Source organism: Panthera uncia (genome assembly GCF_023721935.1).
Source record: "Panthera uncia isolate 11264 chromosome E2 unlocalized genomic scaffold, Puncia_PCG_1.0 HiC_scaffold_20, whole genome shotgun sequence".
Taxonomy (NCBI): domain Eukaryota; kingdom Metazoa; phylum Chordata; class Mammalia; order Carnivora; family Felidae; genus Panthera; species Panthera uncia.
Window position 1 is genome coordinate 13,403,899 of NW_026057589.1, and position 20,042 is coordinate 13,423,940.

A 20,042-nucleotide genomic window follows, 5' to 3' on the forward strand; every position below is an offset into this window, starting at 1 on the left:
AAAGACCATAACCTGGGGTATCAGAGGGTAAGCAGGACATATGCTCCAGGGTCTCCGCCCACTACTGCTAAACATAGCTCTACTTGTGCATAATACATGGCATTATAGCAGGACTTAAAAACTGGCCGACTAGACAGGGTACCGAATTTACAACGCTTTCCTTTAAATAAAGAACCTACTACCTTATAAGATGTCAAAGAAGATGAAAGAGAATATAAAATGCCATCACAAAGTGACCAACTGACTGGGTCACAGATCACATTAAATTTCAAGTCAGATCAAATCCTCTATATGGAATTATGGCCAGTGAAAGCTTTGTACTGTACGAAGCAGGAATCTACTGACATCTGGGGGCAAAAGGGAAAGTATCACATCACAAGTCCAGACTTTCTAGCTTTCTGGGTATTAGTCCTGTGAATCCAAAACTGAGCAACATACTCACCTTCTATAACAACGGCTCTAGGTTCCTCTCCCTGGACAACAACCTCCTCATACTCTGTGGAGCTGTCGGAATCAGAACTACTGGAGACCTGCAAGTCCTCAGAGACAGGATTCCTGGTCTCTGAACCATGAGACGTGGTTGGCAAACGAGGCTGGGTCCGGCTCACTTGAAAGTAAGCATCCAACGGTGCTCTGGACCTACGTAAGCAAAAAGACAACAGAATCACAGTACCATGGACCATCAACACAAGAAAAAGCCACAGTAATCTGAGAGTAAATCCCGGTCATTTCAACCCATCTCCAGGCAGTTAAATGTGCCTTTGAACACTGAAGCACAAATAGCAGTTTTAGGCAGATGTTGGCTGGCCCCGATATTCTCTTTTCCACTCAATTATTACATTAGCCACACTGGAGGTTGACTCTTGCTAAAACCAAATTCTACTTTACTGGCCTTTGGCCGTGTGTCAGTATCTTTTAAAGGACACAACTCAGCAATCTGTCTCCTGATATTAGGGGCTGAAAGAGAGCGGGAAAGAAGAAAAAGGGCTCTGCTGATCAAAAATGGCCTCAAGGGAATTCTGCTCCTGCAACAACACAGACCAAGGTCCTTTGGAGTAGAATGTGGAGTCCTGCTTCAGTCATCATGGTTTTACCTCTTATTTTAAAACATTATTTTTCTTTTTAAGTTTAAATAATGCCAGCTATGATATCAAATGTCAGCATGATATCAAAAATTAACTCAAGATGAGAAGAGCAGGGAGCAGAATTAACCCTATTCTGGCTGGCTGAGTTTTAACCATACCCATTACTGTGCTGTAGTTTCGTTCACAACCCACCTATCAAACCACACCCTACTTACAGCACAGAATGACATTCGATAGTAAAAATCAGAAAGGTGTTCTGTACTTCCTCTAGCTGATAATTATAAAGTATTACTGAAAGGTAATCTACTTTTAAGTTTTAATAACTGTCTTTATAACATTAAGGTACATTATTACCCAGAAACATTGTTGGAGACTGTTCACTCAGAAAAAAATTGATTTCTTCTAGTTCGGCTACAATTTATGGCAAACTAGGGTGTTCTATTAAAAATGATGATAGAATGGAACAAAATAATTATTTGGTATCTAATTCAACAGAAGATACACCTTTGTAAAAAAAAAAAAAAGAAAGAAAGAAAGAAAGAAATGTGAATAAATTGAAATGAGAAGTAGCAATTGTGAATCCTTTTTGACTCGCAATTTAAAAGTGTGCCGTTCAGGGCACCTGGGTGGCTCAGTCGGTTAAGCGTCCGACTTCAGCTCAGGCCACGATCTTGCAGTTTGTAGGTTTGAGCCCCACATGGGGCTCTCTGCTGTCAGTGTGGAGCCTGCTTCAAATCCTCTGTCTTTCTCTCTGCCCCTTCCCTGCTTGCACTCTCTTGCTCAAAAATAAAAAATACGAATTTAAAAAAAGTACAATTCAGTGGTTTTCAGCATAACTACAGGTTACATAACCATCACCACTATCTTCTTCCAAAACATTTTCGCCATACCTAAAAGGAACCCTGTATACATATAACCAGTCCTTCCTTCTTCTCCCCTTTCTGCAACCTCTAGCAATCACCAATTTAATTTCGGTCTCTGTAGACTTGCCTATTCTGGGCATTTCATATGGTACAATCATAATATATATGGCGTTTTGGGTCTGGTCTCTTTCAGGACTTCATGATATATACAAGGACCACGTCACCTGTGAATAGCTATAGTTTGATTTCATCCTTTCTAATTGGAATGCCTTTTATTTTTTATTTTTTATTTTTTTTTTGTCTAATTGCTTTGGCGAGAACCTCCAGTACAGCGGCAAACAGAATTGGCAAATTCTTGTTCCTGACCTTAGGAGTAAAGCTTTCAGTCTTTAGTAAGTTAGTAAGTTAGATGAGGGTTTTTTTACTCATGGTCTTTATCAGGTTGAGGAAGTTCCCTTCCAGTGCTAGTCTGTTCTTTTTATCATTAAAGAGTTTTGTCAAGTGCTTCTTCATCTATTAAGATGTTCATGTTTTTTCCCCCTTTATTGTATTAATATAGTATCTATTTATTTTTATTGTTTTTAACGTTTATTTATTATTGAGAGACAGAGACAGAGCATGAGCAGGGGAGGGGCAAAGAGAGGGGGAGACACAGAATTCAAAGCAGGCTCCAGGCTCTGAGCTGTCAGCACAGAGCCCGACGCGGGGCCTGAACCCACAAACTGTGAGATCATGACCTGAGCTGAAGTCGGACACTTTACCGACTGAGCCACCCAGGGACCCTATTTTTTTATATGTTGAATCAGCCTTGCTTTCCTAGAACAAATCCTGTTTGGTTTTAGTGTATCATCTTTTTTATATGTTGTTGGATTCAGTTTGCTAGTATTTTGTTGAGAAACGTTGTATCTACATTCATAAATTACCAATAAACGATATTGGTCTATAGTTTTCTTGTGATGCCTTTATATGCTTTTGGTATTGGAATAATACTGACCTCAAAGAATCAGGAAGTATTCCCCCTGCTTCCATTTTTTTGAAAAGTTGGTTAAGTATTGGTGTTATTTAATTTTTTCTTTTAACTGGGAAAATAACTTTATTTTCTTTAGGTGTATGGGCAGATGTTTAGTCTCAGAATGTTTGGAATTGCTTCTCGGTACCAGCAGCCTTGGTGACTTTGAGCTCAGGGAAGCACACAGACTTGCTCAATGGCTAGCACTCGCCCACTGTTACAGTGTTGCCAGTCTAGACATCCCGAAGCAGGGGGACAGGTGCACAGACACGCTCTGGTGGCGTTTTTCAAAGCAGTTGTATTTTTGGAGGTAGTGGAAGTAGGCTCAGTGGATGACAATGGTTCTTTTCATCTTTATCTTCGTCACCAGACCAGACAGAATCTGCCCTCGGATGGAGACCTTATGAGTAAAGGGGCATTTCTTGCCAGTACAGGTGCACTCAATGGCCTCCTTGGGCATCTGGAAGCCCCGACCAATGTTTTTGTAGTATCACAGGAGCTTCTCCTTGCTGGTTTCTCCAAACAAAACCCTCGTTTTTTGTTTGTTTTTTAATGTTTATTTTGAGAGAGAGAGAGAGAGAGAGAGAGAGCGTGCGCGAGCAGGAGAGAGACAGAGAGAGAGAATCCTAAGTAGACTCCACATTGTCAGCACAAAGCCCAATGTACTCAATCCCACAATCCATGAGATCACGACCTGAGCCAAAATCAAGTCAGACGCTCAACTGACTGAGCCACCCAGGTGCCCCTAGCAGAACCCTCTTCTTATTTTGAAAGATAATTGGCTGCTTTTGGTAGGCATGCTCAGTCAGAATGTGTGCCATCTTCCCAATCGTCTGAAAAAAGGAAAGTCCAGAGGGTGTCTGGGCTTCCTCATCAACTGCCTATTGATTTCACCTTTAAACATTTGGTAGACTTCACCAGGGAAGCCACTTACTTCTGGGCTCTTCTGTGTGAATTTTGTTTTTAAATTACTAATTCAATCCCTTTATTTGTTAATCATCTATTCAGATTTCTTTCTCTTCTTGAAAGAATACTGATAAACATGTCTTCTTAGAAGTTTGTCAATTTCACCTAAATTATCTAATTTCTTGGTATAACACTGTTCACAGGGGTGCTTGGGTGGCTCAGTCAGTGGAGCATCCGACTCTTGATTTTGGCTCAGGTCACAATCCCAGGGTCACAGGATTGAGCCCCACATGGGGCTCTGTGCCAGGTGTGGAGCCTGCTTGGGATTCTGTCTCTCTTCCTTTGCCCCTGTCCCCTGCTCTCTAAAACACCAAAAAAATCCCAAAACAAAAACAAAAATGTTCACAGTATTCCCTTATAAAATTGCTTTCTTCTGTAAGAGTGATAGTGATGTTCTTTCACTCCTGATTACTCTGGGTCTTCTCTCTTGGTCAGTCTACCTAGAAGTCTGTCAATTTTGTTGATTTTTCAGAAAACCAACTTTTGGATTAGCTGGTTTTCTCTCTTGGTTTTCTATTTCTATGAAATCTATTTCATTCATATCTGCTCTAATGGTCATTATTTCCTTCTTTCTGCTTGCTTGCTTTGAATTCTGGATTTTTTATTTTGCTTTTCTTTTTCTAGTTCCTTAAGCTAGGTTATTGAGTACTTTATCCTTTCTTAGCATGGTATTTAACAGCTATACATTTCCTTCTAAGCACTGCTTTAGCTGCATCCTAAAAGTTTTGGTATACTAGGTTTTTCTTTTCATTCATCTCAAAGTATTTCCTAATTTTTCTTGGTATTTCTTCTTTGAACTCTTGGTTATTTAGGAGTTGTGTGATTTCTGCATACTTGTGAACTGCCCCAAATTCTTTGTTACTGATGTCCAGTTTCATTCTGTTATGGTCAGAGAACATATTTTATATGATTTCAATCCTTTAAATTTATTGGTCTTGTTTTATGCCCTAACATATGATCTGTCCTGGAAAATGCTCCGTGTGCACTGGAGAAATAGGGATACTCTGCTATTAGGTGGAATTTTCTATTAGATCTAGTAGGGTTACAGTATTGTTCAAGTTTTCTGGCTCCTTGTTGACTTTCTGCCTAGTTGTTAAACTCATTATCAAAAGTGTACTGACATCTCCTATTATTACCGGTGAATTGTAGATTTCTACCACCAATTATGACAGTTTTTGCTTCATGTATTGGGGGCACTGTTACAGGGGCATATAGGTTTATAATTGTTCTATCTTCTAGATGGATTAGGCCTTTTATCATTATAAAATGTCATTCTTGACTCTTAAAACAATCTTTAAAAAAAAATGTTTTCTTAAGTTTATTCATTTTGAGAGGGAAGAGCATAAGCACAAGGTGGGGAGGGGCCGGGAGAGAAAGGGAGAAAGAGAGAGAATCCCAAGCAGGCTCCACATCACGAGCACAGAGTCCAATGCGTGTCTTGAATGCACGAACCTCGAGATCTTGACCCAAACTGAGGTTGGACGCTTAACCGACTGAGTCACCCAGGCACCCCGACTCTTAGAACAATCTTGGTCTTAAGGTCTATTTCATCTGATATTAGTACATTAACTCCTACTCTCTTATGGTTACTGTTTGCATAATGTTATTTTGGTCCATCCTTTTACTTTCAACCTACTAATATCTTTGAATCTAAACTGTCTCGTAGACAGTATACAGTTGGATTAAAAAAAAACAACAAAACAACTCAATGCTGCTGATCTGTACCTTTTGATTAGTGTTTAATACAACTGCATTTAAGGCAGGATTTATATCTACTGTTTTGCTGTTTTCTTTCTTTCTTTAAGATGTCTTTTATTTTTAAGCAAACTCTACACCTAACATGGGGCTCAAACTCACAACTGTGAGATCAAGAGCCACAGGCTGAGACTGAGAGGCACCCCTGCTTTGCTCTTTTCCATATGACTATGTCTTTTTTGTTCATATAGAAATGTTTATTCCAAATTCTAATAGAAAAGTTTAGGGGTGCCTGGCTGGCTAGTCGGTGAAGCGTGTGACTCTTGATGTTGGGGTTGTGGATTCAAGCCCCGTGTTAGGTGCAGAAATTACTCAAAAATTTAAAAATCTTGGGACACCTGGGTGGCTTAGTCTGGTGAACATCCAACTCTTGATTTCAGCTCAGGTCATTATCTCAGGGTTCAAGAGTTTGAGGAGCCAAAAAGTCTCCTGGTCTTCGCTGAGTGTGTGACTGTGTGTGTATGCTGGGGCACCCCTTCAGTAATCAGCCAGGCAGGTGACAATTCTTCCTGCTTGTGCAGAGCCTCAATGCCAATAAGAGTTGAGGAACTAGTGCCTTCTTAGGTCTTTCCTGGGCGCGGGCACAGTTGTACACAGCCCTTGGCATATGTGTGGCCTTCTAGATTTCTAAGAATATGTCAGAGCTTTTCAAAACCCCTACGAAGATCTCATTCCTTAGCTTTTCCTTTTAAGCTTTTTGGTTAGTTTAGTTTGCCCCAGTCGTTACGCACCGCCTCAGGCAGCCTCTGGGGAAGAGGCTTTTAGGCTTTTTAGACTGGGCCTAAGTGCTAAATCAGGAAGAGCCCTGCAGGTGAGATCTTCTAGGAAACCACCAAACAGGACAAAGAAAGGGAATTCTCTGGGAATGAGGCTCTGAAGGAGCTTCCATTCCATTCTACTCCCTCACGTTTTCACCGTGATCGCAGGCAGTGGCTTTTCATGGTTACACTAAGCCGAAGAGGGATCCGGGAACAAGGAATGTCACGAGGCTTACTGTTCTACTGACATCAGCTGTTTGGTTTGGTTTGGTTTTTAATATTCGCTCCCTGAAAATGGTGTAAGTATCTGTTTAATTTCCAGCATCCTGCAAGTTGATTCTGCTAAAGTTTGCCAACTGTTTCAAAGGTCCGGCCATTTTTACTGATGTCACTCAGGTTTCCTTTTTAAAAAATACTAATAAGCAACTTTATCAACTTATTTTTGGGAATTGTGTGTGAACAGCAGCTTTAGCTACCATGAGACCAGCACATAAGAACAGTATTTCTTAAGTACATTTTAATCAAATGAAATCCACACTAAAGTAAGGCTGAGGGGCTACTGGGCACGCACACTGAGCATTCTGCATAGAAACTGGTAAAAAAATCAAGTGATTCAAAAACACTCATTAACATTAAGATAGTAAAAGGCATTTCCAAAGTCAGACGGGGACACAGGAAAGGGGACTATCGTCATGAGGAAGTGCTAGGGTGTCTTTGGGAGTACAACCTTGAAACCCAAGAAATGCTCTTTCCCTGCACTTATTATCTCTGAATTAAAAACCAGTGTTAGTTCCTGCCCCTTGCCTAGCCTCTATAGTCCCAGATTCCATAAGCTCCATGAAAACACGTACCCTGATCTGTCCTGCTCACAATGTATCTCCAAGGCAAAGTTCAGTCTCTCCCAGAGTGGAATGTCAGAAATATTTGATGAATGAGTGATGATGCTGACAGCCAGAATCAGAATCAAGCAGCCTCAAACAAAGAAACGGGAAAGGAGTTTGTGGTCTTGGCTGAGAAGCCTGTTAGGAAAAATACCTCATTACTCAGTTTTCTCCGACTCTGGCTTCTCGGTGGAGTCTGAGGCACGGCTGCTCACCCCAGCCCAGGCTGTCAGCACCTGGCCCAGAAACGGTCTATCAGGGGAGTAAATGCCAAACACCATAGTGAGAAATTCACGTTAAGAATTCAGAAGGTATAAAAAAATAATAATAAAAAGAAATTCAGAAGGTAAAATAAGCAAGTGGTCCTGGAAAAGCTCATATTTTAATGTGAATTTAGTGAGGCATTTACTTACAACACAATATTCAGGGGGAAGAAGTTTCAATACCACATTTACGTGGCTCCAGAATCCATGTTCTCTCCACGTAACTGCATAGGCCCTGGCCCCTTAGATTTATTCACTTTGTACAGACAAACATACAGTTGTCAAAGAGCTCAACTAACATCCTTCAATATCTAGATTCTGTAACCCAGTTTCTGAGCACAGAAGCAATTTTCTGATCAGAGTTTAGCTTCTGTGTATAAACACCTTTTAGGAGAATTATGCTAACGGTGCCAGCAAGAGAATTTGGTCTCTGTGGTATTTCCATTTGTCTCTGTAAATTGGCATCTGGTTTATAAGCATCACTCTCCTGTGAGTTGGTAAGTGGACCCCACCAAGAGCAATCAGCTCTGCCCCCAACTCCCCTCCCCCAAGTGAGTATATGAACATCCAAGGCTGAGGAATACTGTGAGGCCTCCTGGCAGTCAGCCAGTCCCTGGGGACACCACTCTCAACTCTCAGCCCACTTACTTTGAAAGCCTCCCCAAACAGCACTGCAAGGTGCCTCCCCTATGACACAAACATACGAAATCTTATTCTGCCTTCACAATCAGAGTGGCACCTTAAATAACAGTAGCATGCGTGTGAAACTCTTGTCGACACAAAACGAAGCACATCAACCCTGATGGGTCACATCCAGAAAAGACCAGGCTCCAGAGACTGGACCAGCTGTAATAGAGCACCCTCCCCTTGCCCCAAACAGTCATCGCCAGAACCCAGGCAAAAGGATGCCGAATCCAGGATCAGAAGGCGCAATCCCAATTCCAGAGGTACCACAGTCAAAACACAAATGATTCCATCAGCTTCCTCATTTGTAAAACACAGTGAACAGGTGGCCTAGTTACTGCTTGTTAGTATCATCTCTTCATTTCCATAATGTAAGGAAAACACACGGATCTGACCGAAGCTTCCTCTGTCTGTCTGTCTAGAAAACAAGTGAGATCAGGGTTCCAATACCAGCTCAACTCCATCCCTGCAGTGGCTATGAGACCCTGAACAAAACACTTTCTCAGGGTCCAAGTTTCCCTCACATATAAAATAAAGATCTTAAATTCAATCTACGTGAAATAAAGGGTTTCAAATAAAGGAGGAAGTTAAAAAACAGACAAGGCATAGACACCGGTTACTTTTCATAACGACCCTGTCAGGACCTGATGGCTAAGGTCTTCAAGAGGCAAGTTCAACCCAAAAACTATAAAAGAAAATTACTTTCAACTCCGCAACACACTCTCGGGTGAGGAGGGGTGGAATGTTTCCCCACTTAGCGAGATAAGCTCTAACTTTATTGACACCGTACTTTTCACAAGGCTTCTCTGAATCCAGCCCGCCTGTCTTCCAAAGTCTACCACCCCGTTACACGGAATGCCAATGAACAACGGATCCTGGGTAGCAGAAGTGCGGACTCAGGACTTAAAAAAGTACTTCTGCGACGTGCCAGCGATCTGAGGAAGAGCCACTTCTCCAGAAGCCGCTGCCAACGAACCAGCACCTACTTTCCAAAGCACCTCAGTGTAACTGAGTCTCTCGGTCACTCTGTGAAGTGAATAAGGCAAGCGCTTTCATTTTCATCTAACTCCGGAGGAAACGGGGGTCCAGAAAGGCCACCTGACTTGCCAAAAGTCACAGTGGCAACCCTCGGCGCACTAGGGCCAGAACCGGCGTTCGCAACTCCCAGGGCGGCACCGATCCCGAGACGGACACGAGTTTTTACCTGGCACGGTCAGTCCTCTGAGACGCTCCGGGTCTTGACCTGCGGGAGGCAGACCCCCTCGTCCTCCTGGCCCTCACTGGCCCCACGCTGTTGTCTGAAGGGGGCCTCAGGAACTCCAGCATGCCGTGGAGCCTCTGCAGCCCGCTGAGGAAGCTGTTCATCGACTCCAGAGACGCCACTGGGACGGGGCGGTTAACACCGGGTCCCTGCCCGCGCTCCTCCGAAGCTCCCGGATGAACGTCCTCCGCACCATCTTCTCCCAACCGCTCCACTTCGTCCGTCAGGTCAGCAGACACCCGCGGAGCAGGCTGGAGCGGGGGCGGCCCCCCGTGGCTGGCGGCCACCTCGGCAGGTAGAGGCTGGAGCGGGGGCGGTCCCTCCTGGCTGCCGGCCACTTCGGCAGGGGCGGGCTGTTCTGCAGCATGATGCTCTAACTGCATCTCAAGACTATACTCCATTTCTTCATGAGCCATCACTGGGGAAGTAATGTTCGTAAAAAGTATCAGCAAAGGAGAGAAAACATGCCAGGTAGCCGATATAATCACATCTAAGTCTTCTAGATGTTCTGTTTAAGATCATTCTCGGCAAAACTGAAAATCTTCAAGAGATTTTAGTTACTTATTTTAGGTCAGAAGGGTTCGGCCATCATCAACTTTTCCCCTCCGTAGCAAGTACTTATAAAACTAGCTTTCGGGCTTACCCTTTACAAATGTGAAGGCATGTGATCACAGTACTATCTTCTAAAGCAGAAACATCTAGGAAATAAGAGGGTTGAACTACTGTATCTGAAAGTAATTTCCCAGACCTCCTGCAGTTCTTTGTCATGACCTGAATACAGAGATTTACCAAAACAAATGCATAGAACGCTACATCTGATTTTCGTGGGCAATATTCATCTTTCACAGCACCAAGTTGCAAAGGATAAACAGAAAAAGGACATTTTTACACTTGCAAAATTAACTCAATACTAACTCAAAACAGAAATTTACCTAATTTTTCCAAAAAAGGCTGAGCAAATCTGATTTACTTCATCCTTGTCATTATTTTTGTTTCCCCTCTCTAATGCCATTTGTTAGCCCATTTAACAAATATTTATTCAGTACCTGTCATGTCCCTTTCCTTATTTGGTTCTTGTCTCTAATTCCACTATGTTAATCCATTCAAGAAATATTAAGCACCTGTTAAGTAGTCAGATCCCCCACAGAGGCGATGACACGATAAAACTGTGTAAAGGATAAAACTCTGTAACAGAGTTTATATTCTAGCAAACGCGAGAATAATCAAATAAATGTGGAAATTATACATGGTGATATTTGGTTTTGGGAGGAGTTGCGGAGTACCATTTTAGACGCTCTTTCAGAAAGACTGAAAATTGAGCCCAGGCATGAAGGACTAAAAGAAGCTGCCCATAGGAAGAGCCAAAGAAGAGTTTCAGAAGGAAATCAGTACACAGCTCCCTGATGAGCATGGGTTTCGTAAAACAGAAACCAGGCAGATGTAGTGAACACGGTAATGAAGACAGAAAGTATGGGATGAGGTTGATGAGGCCGAACACTAACACTGAAAGCTTTGGTAAGGAGTTTCTTTTCTTTCTTTCTTTTTCTTTATTTGAAAGAGAGAAAGAGAGAGAGAGAGTGCACATGCACTAGCAGGGCAGAGTGGGAGAGAGAGAGAATATCAAACAGGCTCTACGTTCAGTATGGAGCCCGACACGGGGCTTGATCTCACATCCCTGGGAACATGACCTGAGCTGAAATCAAGAGTCAAGAGTCACCCGGGCGCCCCAGGAGTTTCTTCTATGTTAGGAATGGACTGTAGGGGGAGCAAGATTGCAAGTAAGCTAAGCCGTTTACAGACTACTTGTGGGAGTGCAAACTAGTGGTCCAGAAGCTCGGGCAAGAGTGTTAGCAGTGGAGATGGAAAGTGGTAGACAGCTATAAGAACTGTCAGCATAGACATGCCACTTCAAATCATAGATTAAACTACCTAAGAAGGAAAGGGAGAGAAGAGAAGTGGGCCAAGGATTCAAAACCGAGGGGTTAACATTAAAAGGATAAGTTACAGGACAAGAGCCCAGAACAAAGGCTGTGAAGGAGGAGAAAACCTGGTAGAGCATGGTGTCTTGGTCTTGGAAGAATGTTTCAAGGAGGGAATGGTCAAGTGTGTCTAGCGCGGAAGAATGGTCACGAGGTTTAACAATGTAGCGAGGACACAAAACCTAGAAAAGAGCAGTTTCCGCACAGCGAGGGGGCCCGAGGCCACACTGGAGCAGCCCGAGTAAGGAGATGGAATACAATACACATGGTGGATGAAGCACACGTATCTTTCGTTTTCTAGGCATTCCTGAAAACCCATTAACATGACAACTCCCCCCAACTGCATTAGAGAAAGGATAAAGGATAAATCACAAAGACAAAGCAAATTCAAACAGGGCATGAGACGATGCAATTTTTGCTAGAACTGGTAACTTAGTAGAGCTGAAAAGAAGAAGCCCAAGTGACTGCAAAGAGGGGGTTACTGTGTGCTACAGAGAAGCAAGCGGACTCCCACCGAGGGGACTGCAGAAACCAGGCAACACAGAGGACAGTGTTGAACGTGGAGCTGAAGAACAGGACTGGTTGAAAGCCTGTCTCAAACGAACAAAAGCCAGCCAAACACACACCTCCTCCACCTCTGCCGTAGGAAGCTGGAGGCTGGTACCAGACAGGCTTAAGACCAGCATGGGTGACAGCAGAGCAGTGAAAATACGCAGTTAAGTGCAAGTCTACAAACTGAACAGTGTGAGACTCTCCCAACTCTTCTCCTCACCTTTTCCCCCTGCACAAATCCAGGACACAATATTCTGGTTTATATACGTCCTCTACCTAAAGCAGGAAATTAGAGGACTCTTCTCTAGAAAAAAAAAAAAAAAAAAAAAAAAAAAAAACCAACCTAAAAATATTGACAGTTGTGAATCCCCAAGAAAATGGGTGAGGCTCTGTCCCTCTATCTAACAGTAAAAGCCTACTACCTGATAGCTTGACAGAGTTCAGCCACTCATATAAAGCTTCCAAACAGCCTCAAGGGGGAGGGAAGGGGCTCTCCTTAAAAAGAAACTAATAGCCAAGGATCAACTGACATTTTGAGTAAAGCCTCCAAAATGAGGGAGAGACCAGAGCAGACAAACAGAAAAAACTTGGAGGGAAGAAAGGAAATTAATGCAAGAAACTGTAAAAAACAAAACAAAACCCAAAAACATATACAAACAAAAACAAAACAAAACAAAACTCCTCAAACTTACAAGAAAAGAATGCCAGGGAGGAAAAAAGGACACATTAGAAAACAAGGAAGAGCTCTGGGAAATGAAAAATGACAGATGACAGCCAAAATAAAATATTTAATACAAGGATCGGAAAAAGTCGAGGAACTCTTTCAGAAAGTAGAATAAAAGATGGTCAAAAAAAGACAGTAATAAAATAAAAATGTTAAGCCAGGATATTTCATTACCTTTAGTCCTGGAAAGAGAACTCAGAAAGTGGAAAAGAAACTAAAACAGGTTATAAAGGAATCCACTATAATGCCATTTTTAGGATAATGAAAAACATGAAAAATCAAGCTACTATCTGGACTTATACAACTGTAGTACAAAACAAACCTGGGCATGAAAAATATCAAATTCAGGAAGAGAGTTCCGAGGTTCTCATGGGCTTCAACTCTATATATGTATGTATGTGTGTGTGTGTGTGTCTATATATATACCTTGTTTTTATTTCTTAAAAAAGAAAAAGAAAAAAGAAAAGGATGCAATTACAGCAAAAGGTTTGTTAGATCCAGATGGTGTGTGCACAGGTTTTTATTTTTTATTACTCTCCGTACATATCAGTATGATTAAATATTAGAAATGAAGTTTCTTCCCACCTTATGTCAGTTTTCATTAAAGAGCAACCAGTTTTCATTAGAACAGCAAAGCAGACAGCTGAATCCAACCGATTCATTACGGTATACACAGTAGCAACAAGTACACAGCAGGTGCTAAATACCTACTGAATTATCCACACACCTAGCGGCAGTCTGGAGCAAAGCTTCCCAACCACTGCGGGGAAATATACATCCTCCAGCCCAGGGCTATGTCAGGAGTGACCAGAGCCAAAAAGCCACCCCAAGCCTTGAGCTGCCTTGTCCTGGACCTCGGCATGCCATACAAATGCCATTTTCTATGTGTGGCGTTTAAGTGGACGCTTAAGACGTTAATTTCCCACTTGTCATCTTTCCAAACTTTGTTACTCAGATAGAAGTCTGTAACAGGTGGGACGATGGCCGCCAATTACAGGATAAGGGGCCGAGGCATGCAGTCTAGCCTATCTGGTTCAAATCCCCGTACTACGTGTGGCACCTTAGGCCGGTTTCCTAGCCTCTCTGTTCAACTTGTTCATTTCTAAAACGGGGATTAAAAGTATTTACTTTTTATTTATTTACTGAGTAAATAGTATTTACTGAGCGCCTGGGTGGCTCAGTCGGTTGAGCGTCCGACTTCGGCTCGGGTCATGATCTCACGGCTCCTGAGTTCGAGCCCCCCGACGGGCTCTGTGCCTGCACAGAGCCTGGAGTCCGCTTCGGATTCTGTGTCTCCCTCTTTCTCTACCCCTCCCCCGCTCATTCTCTGTCTCTCTCTCTCAAAAATAAACATCCAAAAAAAAATTTTGTAAGTATTTACGTCACAGTGTCGCTGCGAAGTAAAGCTGGATAAAACCAAAGAACAGGTTCCTCCGTGAACTTGAAAGTTACGCAAGTAACGGGCGCCCAGCGGGAAAGCAATTCTATTTGCACATGAAGAGCTAGGGGCTCGGCACCCCGGATGGAGAACGGCCGGCGACGGACTCTTCTCCTGCCTTCTCTGCCTTCACCCCCACCTCCGGCATCTCCCCGATCAAGCCAGAAAAAGCGTGGGTTCGGGGCCCTCAACCCCAACCGTTAGGGCCGCCCGGAGCCACCGAACCGAACCTCCCTATGCGGCCAGGTTCTGTGCCCGCCCGCAGCTCCCCTCGTGGGGGCGACCCTGGGCCCTGCAGCCAGGGATCCAGCCCGGGAAGTTATCCTGGAGCCAGGGGCCCAAGGCCTGGGTAAAGGCAAGTGCTCCCCTTACCTAAGGCCGGGGGGTACACTGCAGGGCTTGCAAAATCGCTGCGGTGGCGGTCGTTTCTTCGGAAGAACTCGCACACTTGGAGGGCAGCAGCTACTTCCTGAGCAGCTCAAGCTGCCCGCCCGAGTTGCGGGCGCAGCCTGCTCCTATTGGACAGCACTCCTAGACGGCAGCCAATACCCTCTCTTCTTCTTCCGTTGGTCTCCGCGGGCTGAAAAAGCGGCACTCTCATTGGCTGGTTCTTCATTGGCTTGTTCTTCGTAAACTGACTGCGCGAGGCCACGCGCAAGGGGGCCTTGTACAATTGGTAGAAATCTTCGTCCGTCACCTTGTGCCCAGCCCACAAAGAGAAGAATCCAACAAGGGTTTCCCCGCTCTTTATTTGAACTTTCTGGCAGGAGAAAGTTGTAAAAAGATCCCTCGGATCTTTCTGGAGCCCGAGCCGTGGGACAGCCCAGCTCATGTATATCCTTTCGTGAGGTTGAAGAGCTCCTGAAAAAGAACTTGCCTACACCATCTCTTTAATTCCAAACCATTGCAATAAATTGCTTGCTAATAGTAGCAAACTATTGTAACTAGGTGACCATGGTCACGTTATTTGACGGCAAACTTTTTTGAGGAATCTTGCTTAAAGTCGAAATCTCACTTTTTAGAAGGAAGACCTAAAAATCTAAACCTCAGGCAGAGACTGCACATTGCCAAAATTTTATTTACTCAGCTGTCAATTTTCAGTGGAATTGGTGGCAGAGGAGAGCATAAATAATTGAAAGTCATGGATAATCCAATTTTCTCCTCTGAACCTGTTAACCAAAGTCAGTGTTAGCATTTGTATTTTTTTCGTTTCCTGCCGCCTAAGGGACCTGCTACTGAGCTATATAGCCGGGCTAATATGAGGAGAAAGAAACTTTCTTTTGTAAACAAACATGAATGAAAAACGTATGTACTCATATAAATCCTGCATGTTCAATGGAGCAAAATTAGAGGATGCAGAGAAGCAAAAAACAAAAATTGTCTCTATCCAGAGAAATCATTATTAACTTTGTTTAAAATCTTCATTTATCTAAATATATACATTTAGATATAGATGGGATAGTGTTTTAATCTTAAAATATATTTTTTGAATTGCTTGCCATGTTAATAAATACATAGGCACATTATTGAATACTGGGTGATTCTTTGAAAAATTTTTAAATAAAAATAGGTGACATGTGATAAAAAAAATTGGACAACACAAAGAGCTGTTTAGTGAAAAGTATACAGAATGTTTCTAAATGGTTCTGATATTCATTCATGATGCACCTGCTGGACTAGCTAGGAGAAAAACAATAAAGACACAAGTCAGAAACTTGTAGTCTTGGGCACCTGGGTGGCTCAGTCCATTAACCACCTGACTTGCGCTCAGGTCATGATCTCACTGTTCGTGAGATGGAGCCCAGTGCATAGCCTGCTTGGGGTTGGTTCTCTCTCTCCCTCTCTCTGCCCTTTCCCTGCTCATGCTTGCACACGCTCTCTCTCTTAAATAAACTTAAAAACAAATAAAGTGCAGCACATCCATAAAACTACAATACGCTGCAGAGCTTCAATGCAAGTTGGGAAAAAGAACAATCTCCTTTACCAAATATTGACGACCAGAACAGTGTTGGCCTGCAGTCCTTTTGCTAATTCCCGTAGCAAAGAGACCTTAGACTTAAATGTAAATTCTAAAAACTATAAAACTTCTGCAAGAGAGCAGGAGAAAATATTCCTGACCTTGGGTTAGGTAAAGATTTTTTAGATATAACCCTCAAAAGCATGATTCATACGAGCAAAAACTGATAAATTGGATCACATCAAAATTTAAAACTCTGCTCTCCAAAAGACATCGTTTGGAAAATGAAAAGATGAACTGCATACAGGTAGAAAAAATTTGCAAATCATGTATCTGATAAAGGATTTGTACCCACCATTTATACAGAACCCTCAAAACTCAATAACTGGCAAAACAAAACAACCCAATTTAAAATATGGGCACAAGATTTGAACAGACACTGTGCCAAAGAAGATATATCGACAACAAGTTAAATGAAAGGATCCTCAACATCACTAGTCATTAAGGGAATGTAAATTAAAGGCTCAATGACATACCGTCATTATATAATTATTAGAATTGCCAAAATTAAAAATCCTGGCCATACCAAACGTTGGCTAGGATACGGAGCTACACTGCTAGCGGAATGGAAAATTCCACAACCCTTTTGGGAAACAGTTTGACAGTTTCTTAAAAAGTTAAATGTGATCTTATGATCACATATAATCCAGCCATTTGTTTTTAGGTATGTACCCAACAGAAAGGAAAGCATATGGTCAAATAAAGACTTGTACGTGAAAGTTCGTAGCAGCCTTATTTCCAATAGCCAAAAGCAATAAACAATTCAAATTCTCATCAACAGGTGAATGGATAAAAAATGTGAAATCCATACAATGCAATTGTCCTCAACAGTCAGAAGGAATGAATTAGCAATACATGCAAGCACATGGATGAATCTCCAAATAATTATATTGAGTAAAAGAAAGCAAACTTTTACACACCAAATGATTTCAGGCACATAAAATCTTAAAATGGAAACTCATCTATAGTGGCAGACAGTAGGTCAGTGGTTGCCTAGGGGGAAAGGGGAGTAGAAGGCAGTGATTACAAAGGAGCGTGAGGACGCTTTGGGAGTTGATGGGTATATTCATTATGTTGATTGCGGTGGTATATACATACATCAAAACTTATCAAATTACATTGGGGGGTCTGGGTGGCCCAGTTGGTTAAGCCTCTGACTTTGGCTCAGGTCATGATCTCCTGGTTTGTGGGTTCAAGCCCTGCATGGACTCTGTGCTGACAGCTTGGAGCCTAGAGCCTGCTTTGGATTCTTGTCTCTTTCTCTCTCTGCTCTTCCCCTGCTCACACTCTGTCTCTCCCTAAAAAATAAGTAAACATTAAAGAAAGTTTTAAAAACTTATCAAATCACACACTTTTAAGTATTATAGTTTATTGTATGATAATTATACCTCAAAAATGCTGCTAAAAGTCAAGATTGTGGGGCAGGAGTGGATTGTATGGGCATAATGGAACTTTCTGGCATGATGATAATGTTTATTATCTTGATGGGGTTTGAGTTACTCATGTGTATACATTTGTGAAAACTCATCACATGGTATGTTTAATATTTGTGCATTTCACAACATCGAAAATTTACCTGCCCCCTGCCCCCAAAACGCATAAATAAACATTAAACTCTAGTTCATGATAGAAATGCTGAACTGTTTAGAAATGAAGTGTACTGATGCCTGATATTTTCTTTTAAATGCATAAAAAATAAAGATGGATTAATGGGTATAAAGAGGCATGGTTATAGGGGTGTGTGATAAATATAGTACATCGTTAGTTGTAGAATTTAGGTGATGAGTACACAGGTGTTTGGAGTGTAACCCCACTGATTTTTTGGTGTGTTTGAAAATTTTCATAAATAGTGTTGGAGAAAAAAATTAGGTACAAGGCCTTAGAGGATGTCCTGTGGAAGAGAGGGACCCAGGAGATTAAGTGTTGTAAGTTTCTTTTCTTTCTTTTTTTTTATGTTTTATTTCATTTTTGAGAGAGAGAGAGAGAGTGCAAGTGGAGCAGGGACAGAGAGAGAGGGAGACACAGAATCCGAAGCAGACCCCAGGCTCTGAGCTGTCAGCACAGAGCCCGATGCGGGGCTCGAACCCATGAACTGGGGGATCATGACCTGAGCCAAAGTCGGAGGCTTAATCGACTGAGCCACCCAGGTGCCCCTAAGTGTTGTAAGTTTCACAGTGAATCCACTTCTGCTGTGGGTCTGCCTGAGTATAAATAATTAATCTACAAGAAAGACTTCTCATTGTACCTCCTACAGCAAAGACAACAAGGGATTTTAAAGACGAAAATTGTAGTACCTGATAAACTCTAGAAAAGAATACTTTTAAATGTTCAGCCTGTCCATATTTATTCTTCTCCATTTTTTTATTTATAGAAAAAATATGTTCCAGGTTTTAAAAGAAACAAGAATAAGTAAACAGTAAAAAAAAAAAATAGAAATCAGCCATAATTTTATTCCTCAGAGATGATTACTAGACTATAAGCTCCAAATGTATTTTGTCTATTGTCTCCTCAGTGATTGGAACAATGCCCAGCGCATTTGCTATTGAATGACTTGGGATGAGTTCGGGGGGGGGGGGGGGGGGGGAACAACACGCAGAGGTAAGTGTTGGTGTATCCTAGGTAAAGCATACACCATGAGCAAAAGCGTAAAAATTCAGAACAAATGGGCCACATGCAGGAGACACGGGTCTGAGTCTGTCAGGGTTTAAAATTGAGAGCTCTTAGGCTAACATACTGTGTCCTCTACAACACTAAAATAATTTTTAATAGCTGCCAACTTTTAAAAAGATGAAAAATTTACAGAAAAATATGAATTTTCAGCAACTTTTTTTTTTTTTTTTTTTTTTTTTTGCATAACAGAAAGCTCTGGAAATATTGGAACCCCTTTCCTATGTGATAAAAATAGGCTGGAGCAGAGTAGAGGCTGTCCTTCTCTACAAAGTTCATCTGTTTGCTGAAGTCCCCTCCAGGCTCAACTTAACACATTTAGGTTCCCCTCCTAGACTCTTTAGGTAACCAGAGTTTGCAGTCTCTAGTAGGAGAGCTCTGGGATCTGATACTGGAAGTTAGGTTTGGGTCAGATATACAAGGCCACGGGTATCCACTGAAGAATTTGTACCGATTTCTATGGGCAAGAGGAAGGATTGAACAGTGTTTGCTCAGTTACTACCCTTTATACTCTGTAGTAACTTTAGTGGAAACACTTCCCCATTCCAGGGATGCTCTCCTCTGTCTGGAGCTTTGTGGAAGGTCTGAGAGATGTGGATCTAGAATGGGAGGAGACATTCCCAGGGACGGAGATGGTGTGAAGAAACTATGGATAAGCAGCTAATAACATGGTGAGATAAAAATCCGAGGAGGAGAAATTATCCCAGGGATACTGGAAAATGGAAGGAAGGAAGGAAGGAAAGAGGGAAGGATGGAAGGAAGAGAGAGAGGGAGGAAAAAAGACAGAGAGAGAGAGAGAGAAGGAGAGAGGCGGGGAAGAGAGAGAGAAAGAATATAGGCTGGCGTAAAATAATCTGCCTTCTGAACCTACTTTGGACTAAGCAGTGACCTTAGCGCAGGGTTTCTGAATAACACTGATGTTTGGCTGGATAATTCTTTGTTGTAGGGGGCTCTCCTGTGCACTGTAGGGTGCTAAGCAGTCTCCGTCCACTAGATGCCAGTAGCATGCCCCACCCGCCGAATTGTGAAAACCAGCAATGTCTTAAGAGATTGCCAAATGTCCCCTGAGAAGCAAAACCACCCCTGGTTGTGATCCACAAAGGAAATCTTTCACAAATGTGAAATAACACGTGTGGTTCA

At 42.4% G+C, this 20,042-nt stretch overlaps 1 protein-coding gene and 1 pseudogene across 2 annotated transcripts in view; both read right to left on the reverse strand.

Moving 5' to 3' along the window:
• RFWD3 (ring finger and WD repeat domain 3) overlaps positions 1 to 14,709 on the reverse strand; it is a 41,975-nt gene extending 27,266 nt beyond the window's left edge. The window contains exons 1-3 of one of the 2 annotated variants that reach the window (XM_049622602.1): positions 14,591 to 14,709; positions 9,469 to 9,943; positions 443 to 639 (exon numbers count right to left, since the gene is read on the reverse strand). In XM_049622602.1, coding sequence (XP_049478559.1) covers positions 443 to 639; positions 9,469 to 9,941 — 670 coding nt within the window. In that variant the 5' untranslated portion in view covers positions 9,942 to 9,943; positions 14,591 to 14,709. Of the gene's footprint in view, positions 1 to 442; positions 640 to 9,468; positions 9,944 to 14,161; positions 14,550 to 14,590 lie in introns of those variants that run through there. The other variant, XM_049622603.1, reaches the window with a different exon arrangement.
• On the reverse strand, positions 2,219 to 9,462 carry LOC125916414 (40S ribosomal protein S11-like; annotated as a pseudogene).
• Positions 14,710 to 20,042: the final 5,333 nt, after the last annotated feature.